The sequence below is a fragment of the Trachurus japonicus genome, chromosome 24 (genome assembly GCF_045865225.1).
Source record: "Trachurus japonicus isolate A0001 chromosome 24, Traja_1.0".
Classification (NCBI taxonomy): Eukaryota; Metazoa; Chordata; class Actinopteri; order Carangiformes; family Carangidae; genus Trachurus; species Trachurus japonicus.
The window spans coordinates 14,053,110-14,060,549 of NC_140930.1; the positions used below are offsets into that span (position 1 = coordinate 14,053,110).

The 7,440-nt window shown below is 42.0% G+C and overlaps 1 protein-coding gene across 3 annotated transcripts; it reads right to left on the reverse strand.

The window, feature by feature from the left end:
- Positions 1-297: 297 nt before the first annotated feature.
- hlx1 (H2.0-like homeo box 1 (Drosophila)) lies at positions 298-4,528 on the reverse strand. Of its 3 annotated transcripts, XM_085770838.1 has the most exons (5): positions 4,285-4,528; positions 3,870-4,116; positions 3,060-3,242; positions 2,703-2,887; positions 298-1,256 (listed from the first exon to the last, which is right to left on the reverse strand). In XM_085770838.1, the coding sequence occupies exons 1-5, from the start codon at positions 4,360-4,362 to the stop codon at positions 897-899; spliced, it is 1,053 nt and encodes a 350-aa protein (XP_085626964.1). In that variant the 5' UTR covers positions 4,363-4,528; the 3' UTR covers positions 298-896. The 3 variants fall into 3 exon arrangements, with proteins under 3 accessions (XP_085626964.1, XP_085626963.1, XP_085626965.1); XM_085770837.1 differs by having other exon boundaries at positions 3,870-4,528; XM_085770839.1 differs by lacking the exon at positions 3,060-3,242 and having other exon boundaries at positions 3,870-4,528.
- Between the last annotated feature and the right edge of the window lie 2,912 nt (positions 4,529-7,440).

Consider the following 7,440-nt stretch of genomic DNA (forward strand, 5'->3'; position numbering starts at 1 on the left):
ACTCATTTTTGTTTTTATTTTCAGCCATTTGTTTTGTTGTATATTCACTTGCACGTGCAACGACTTTTTTTTTTATTATTATTATTGTTGTTGCCGATTGTTATTATTTTTCTAATTTAAATCCATTACAAATAACATCATAATTAAATAGCCTAAAAAACACATATATAGGCTATGTTAATAGCTAAGTTAACCAGGGAAAATACTGACTGAATCTGAGTCATTATAAAGCAATTTGCAAATGTAAACAATATAATAATAACAATAGCCAGATAATAATAATAATAATAATACGGATTTCAAAGTAAGAAACATTTTATTTACAATATTTTCAGTGCAAATTATTATTAACAAAATAGCACAACTATATATTCAGACAAAAAATATAATAATAATACATGAACACTGTGTGATGTTCTGAGATTTCATTTATAACGTGAAACGAGTGGTTCATAACCTAAAAATAAAAATTCACAACCGCACTTTTCCTTCAGATGAGGAAAACATGATACACACAGAAGCTCCTGAGAGGAAAACGACAATAAAAAGAGACACTGGAGGTGACCGGAAGCCTGTTTTTTTTTTTTTTTTTCATCATTATGGCCTGACAGACAAAAGGAAAACACAAGAGACACGTTCTAATAAAATTCACAAAATATTTTGGACTATGCTCCTTGTGTCTGGGATACAAATTATAATGTGTCATACAGATAACAGGCTCCACTTGCTCCCAGGAATTACACCGGTCCAGGCCTGGTTTTCGGTTGCAACAATCTTCTCATTATAGTTTAGAGAGCTGACTATGCCATCCCCACATGTGTTTTTAATATCTCTGTCGTTCTTCTGTCAAAAACAATAACGCAAAAAAAAAAAAAAAAAAATCTCGACGTCATTGTTCATATTAGCACCTGAGAGGCCGCTGTGTCTGTGCCCGTGCCCGTGGCCGTGGTCGTGGCCGTGGCCGCTGCCGGCGCGCTGCTGGTGGGCGCGCCGCCGCTCATGATCACGCTGGGTTTGTGCTGCTCCGCAATGTCCAAGTGTCCGGCGTCTGAGCTCTCCTCCTCCGGGGCCTCGTCGGATTCACACTCGCTCCTTCCGTCGCTCTCACACTCAGACTCCGTCGGCTCTTTGGGCTCCTTGCTGCCCGGCTCAGACGCGCTCTTGTCCGGCTTCTCGTCCTTCTCCTTGTCCTTCTGAGCCTGGGCCTCTTTGGAGTGTCTCCACTTCATGCGCCTGTTCTGAAACCACACTTTCACCTGCAAACACACACACATACACCAACACACACACCATCAGATTTGACACTCTTTGTACATCTATAAACAGCAGTTAAGTGGCTGTAAAGCTCGTGCATTAGGGCTCATTTAAAGGAATAAAATGCATCTGACGGTGCATTAGGTCTAAGTCATAATCTTAGCTTTGCCCCATTCTTTCTTTTGCATTGCAGTGATGACAAAAGTAACACACTATACACACACCTTATGCAGGGCAAATCAAAAAATAAATATACTGCCCATCAATATTTCTGCTATATCTGTAATTTAAAATCCTAACAAAACCTCAGCAGCAGCAAAAAGACAGAAAATATGGTGCAAAAATAATTTTAATCTAGATAAATACATTCAAACATATAAATATAAATCATCTTATTTTATAAATAATATAAGTTAATCTGTTTTTGTTTTCACCTTTCGGACTTACTTACTATTTCTTTGGTAAAAAATAAAGGGGCAATGCACAATATAATGAAATGTAAACAAGGTGATATAGTGACATTGAGGCCTCTCAACCAATCAGGTCGCACTCAACAGTTTGGATGCTGCTGTGACCTCAACAGGCTGCATCAGTGGCCTTTTATTCAGTTTTATTTATCATTCATTTTACATTCAAGGTCAATCTGTGGCTCTTTGTGTTGTGGAAAAAAAAAAAAAAAAAACTTATAACAGACTGAAACACTAAGAAATTTAATTTCACATCCACTGTTTTGCCGTCAGTTCACCTGTCAGTTGTGAAACTACAATTAAAGATCATGCTCCCCCTCTGTTTTCCTGTGAATGTGAGAATGGATCTGATTTTATATTGAGAGTAGAAATGTAATGTATACTTAGTGTTTTTTGTGTGGACATAGCAGCATTTAGGCCTGAGATCACATATATAATATATAATTTACAAAAAACAGAACAAAAAAAATTGTAAGCTATTAAATATGACAAAATCCAAATAAAAAGAAAAATAATATATGTTTTGTCTGGGAGTGTGGTAATGGAGGGGAGGGGGGCCTTAGTATTTCTAAAGTCCTGGCTGCGGCCCTGTGGTTTTTATTGTTTTATTGTTCATTTGGGTCCTCATTAGCTGTTGCCGTGGGAACAACTAGCTGTTCTTCCTGAGGACCACATTCAAAGAAAACACACAGATACCCACCAACATTAAAACATGTTGGCCACACAAGCCTATAATGATGCATTTACATAAACACAGCACTCAGATGTAAAACTGCATCTGCATCTAAATCACAGCTAAGGATCAAACTGAGTTATTTAAAATGGATGCGATTAGTAAAATAGAGTGTGAAGAAAAACTATTGTGTTTATCTATTCTGCAGGTCTGTTTGCAAGATATATAACATGAAAAACCTCACAAAGCCTTGCGTTGTGACAAGTCAAAGGCCTTGGTGAGTGTAAATCCACAGCAGAGCCTCTTACCTGAGCGTCCGTCAGCCCCAGCATGGCAGCCAGCTGCTTTCTGTCTGGCTTGGTGACATACTTCTGTATTTCAAATCTCTTCTCCAGTCCTTTTCTCTGCAGGTTTGAAAACACTGCCCTGGACCACGACCGCTTCCTCTTGTACGTCTGTGGCATTGTGTCTTTTGTGAGGACGGCGTATGGACCTATATGCAAAAAAAGACATGGACAAGAGGTTAGAAAAACACAGAAGAGTCCACAGGGGCTCACACCTTCTGCACTGCAGGTGTCTCACACACCTCCAAGCAAAAGACAGAAGAAGGGGACAGGTCAGTTTTATCTGTCTTGTCACTTCTCCTTCCAAAAGGAGTCGACTACCTGGGAAGGTGTCCTGAAACTGATGCTGGCCTGATTGTCTGCTGCTGCTGCTGCCTAGTGAACTCATCATGGCGGACGCGTCGCTCATCCCGTGGTCTATGGAGGAGAAGTACTGGCTGGCCGGAGGCTGAACGGGGATGTGGATCCCTGACTGACGGTTCGAGCTAACGATGGACGTGAGATCTGTTACAGAGCGAGAGATGATGGGCTTCAGTCAGGAGAGAGTGATCGCAGTGACACACAGGCAGACTAAACTAAACTAAACTAAACTAAACCACTGACGCTGGGGCAAGATGGAGAGACACAGAGGGTGAAGGGGGGATTATAGTTTCTAAATTAATAGAGAGGGTTTTTTTTCCCCTTTTCTTTCTTTGCTGGGATGCAGTGCTGCTGTTTGTGGCTGATCCTGACCTTTGACCTCTGTGTGGAGGGGGCAAGAGAGCAGAAGATTTTCCCCACAGGGCTCTTTAAAGTGCAGCTTATGAGGCTATTTGCGCTCTTACTACTGTGTGAACAAGACTGCCAGTGTTGTAAACTGGAGCAGGTAACTGACTGACTGACTTTTGCACATGTGCAACATTAAAAAGCTTCTGCTGGTGGTTTGCTGCTTTCAGTTTCTAAACTTTCTAAACTTACTATAATATAATTTGAAAAAAAAAAAAAAGAGAGAGAGAGAGAGAGGGGGGATTTTATGGCTTTGAACACATCCCTATTTAGTGTTTTCTGTGGCTGACACGAGAGGAAACTTGTCTACAAACAATAAACAACTTCTTTGGGGAAGTATAAATGTAGTAAAAACTCTCTGCTCACCTCTTAACGACGACTTTTCTTTGCCTTTTGGGTCAAAATCTGTCGACAATATCCGGTCAATTCCAAATTTGAGGTCTTTGCTTGAAGGCGGAGGAGCTTGTTGGGAGTTAAATGCAGTCCTGGAGACTGAGGTTAGCTGTAGTCCGTGTCTGTGGTACGGAGACGCCGGACTCAACCTCGGACCGTACACCGACGGCGGCTCCGGCGCGACCGGGGAAGGGCGCAGCGGAGAGTTACCGGAGTGGCCCTGCTGCTGCTGCTGCTGCTGCTGCTGCTGCTGCTGAGCGCGGTGATGGTGGTGGTGGTGGTGGTGTCCCATATGCACCACGAGAGCCGAGGATCCCGGGATGTTCTCCGCATCCCCAGCCTGCAAAATGTCTGCGATGCAAAACGAGGGTTTCTTCATGGTATCCACAGCGAAGCCCCCCGCGCAGTACGCGGACCAGAGGCTGAAGTTTGATGCGTAAAACGGGTTGAGCCCGGTCGTGTACATCCCGCCAGTCTCGGACTTCGCGTCGTTATTGTTTGCGAGGAGAGAGACGGGTGTTAGAGGACAGGCATGTAGAGAAAAAAAAAAAAAAAAAAAAAGAGGCAAGGATGGCGTTTTTTAGTTGGAGAGATGACCGTCCTCTTTGTGGAAGTGCCAAAATCGCTCTCCCGACTCTGAAATCCTGATCCTGCTGCTCCACTCTGAAGTTCCTCCGCTGACACTGATTGGTCGCTGTCTGAGCCAATGGCTGCCGCGCATTTGCTCACATCACACCCTTTGCAATTTAGGATGATGTGTAACCCACACACACACACACACACTCACACACGCACGCATACATACACATGACTGAGGACACTTGTGGAGCAATTTTGATCCTGAGATGATGGATTGATCACTTAAAGAGAACCTACGACCCCCCCGCTCCCACCACCATCACTACCACTCCTCCTCCTCCTCCTCCTCCTATCACCGCACACACACACACACACACACACACACACACACACACACACACACACACACACACACACACACACACACACACAAAAAAACCACTAATAATGTTAATTCATATTTTTCTTTCTTGAAATAAATGATTTCCTGCTCTCTTTCATCATAACAGTGTCTAATCTCTGATCTGTCAGGGTTTTTTTTTTCCAACACAAAAATACCTAAAATAATCACCTCAATTTAAAAAAGGCCTCACTAAAATTAAAAGACCACACAATTAATAACACATCATGAAAAGAAAAAACTAAAATATAGTGCAATTATAGGCAATAGCCCCCGTGTACAGCAGAGCGTCTATTAGCTGCATCTCATCCTGTTTTTGATGGGCTGTGATTCGCGTTAAATGAGCGGATATTCCTGCTAGATTTGCCCTCAAAATAGAACCTGCTTTAGTATTTTAGGATACAGCAGAAATCCTTATTTCTTCCGGAGCAGAAAAAGTGTGTGTGTGTATGTGTGTGTGTGTGTGTGTGTCTAGGGTGAGGAGGGGAGGGGGTGCTTTATAATGACTGTTAGAACTTCCCTTTTTCAATATTTGTGCAACTTTATCTCGACCTGCAAGTTGCACGGTGACGCAAATCCGTCCCCATGCTCATAATAAACAGAGGAAATCTATTCCCCCCTCTACAACGAAAACACAATTAACTTCAGAGGCGATACTTCATCCGCAAGGCCCCTCAAGATTCACACGTTGGGACCCGGCCAATAAGATTTTTTTTTTTTTTTGAGGATTTAAATAGTACAAAAATAATAAAAATCATCTTTAATGTCTCCTATCGATTCACCCCAAAACAACATTTTTAAAAAACAAAACAAATCTGCAATAAGAGCATCAGCTTTTAAAAATCCTGTTTACATATTTTTGCTACAGTACCTGTCAATTAAAATGAACTCTCTCTCCTATTGTCGTGCCTTGATACTATTTGACCCCCTCCCTCGCGCCCCCCTCCCCTTCCCCAAACCCCTCCGATCGCATGTTTGCTCCTTGCATGTGTTGAAACAATGGCTTCTGAAGTCCGCATTCATTTAGTCCTGATTCATGCGGCCGGAAGGGCCGATGACCCTGACTGCCTCCTATCATGCTGTTTTCGAGTGACACTTTTCCGGGTTAAAATTAGAAAAAGATTTTTTAACGTTTGCCCTCCATCATGCAGTCAAAACAATCCAGGGAAGAGGATGTAGCGGGACGCAGCACGCCTCTGGTTATTTCAGGTGCTGATGAGCTTTTCAGTGGGAAGCATTTAAGAAGAAGAAGAAAAGAAAAAAACAGGCCTCAGATCAGCCCTTTACGCACTGAACTGTGACAGCGAGGGGCAGGAGGACCTGGTTAGATTCACTTATTTGATATAAACATTAATAATAGTCTGTCTAATGCATTTATTGACTTAAGAAATAAGAAATCAATTGAAAAATGACTTATTTTTGTCTGTTGAAAAATACACTTGTGGCCTTGTGTTTTAGTTTTCATCAATAACCAAATAATAATAATAATTGCCTAATAACCAATCATTAAAATCAAGTCTAACCTATTGATAAGAAGAAAAAAATCCCAGCATTTTTTTGGTGCACTTCAGGAAAAGTTTCCTCTGCATGAACCGTCTCATTTTGTCAGTGTGTCTCTCTAAAGTCAAAGTCCCTGAAGGCATCATGTCCAGTCTGTGCTGGAGCAAAGACACAGCAGCCGTGCACTGTATAAGTGACTCTGAATGTGCAAACAAGTGTTTTTAATAATTACAACAAGACGGTTTTACAAACTGCTTCTTCTGAGCCACTTATACACATTTAAACTTTAAAATTATGATAATGAAGAAAACAGTGTGTGTTGTTTCCTGCTGCTTCTCCACCTTTATCTCTGATTTATAATCTCCCTCAGAGTTAAAACAGTGGCTCAGTGTTTCTTACAGAATATTTATCATCTCTCTGCAGGACGGTGCACACAGAGAGAAACTGTGCAACATGAAGGCATCACAACTCATCCCGCTTTTCACCACCAGCCGTGCACTGAGTTAATGTTTTGTTCTGATTTTTATCTTTTAATGCATAAAGTATTTAAAATGCACCCCAGTGCTTGTTTTTTAATGTACATTCATAAAAAAGAAGCAGAGAGGTGGAGCATAAACCTTTCACTGCACTGAAACCTGCTTCACACGTTGGACGTGGCTGCAGAATAAATCTGAAACTTCCCTCAGGCTTCCTATTGTTGCAACTGTTTTAAAAGCCGGGGGTCAAAATCGAATATTTCTCAAAAGAACGTATTTGATCTGGTACAAAAAAACAAAAAGAACTGAAAAATGAAATATTACTTTAGCAGCCAGGGCCCTGCTGGATTCTATTATTCACCTTTATTTCCCCCTCCTCCAGCGCGGTCCTCTGCGGAGCCGTATAAATGATGGCAGGTGGGATTACTGCCAGTGCCAGTGATTCCTGTCTCTGGTTTAGTGGTTGAGACTCGAGCCTGTCGTCAGAAACAGAGAATCCAGTCAGTATCAGTCCTGACAGAGCGTTCACTGTGTGGAAACACAACATCAACATCGTCCCTGTCCCACCGGCTGCTGTGGGACTGTTTTC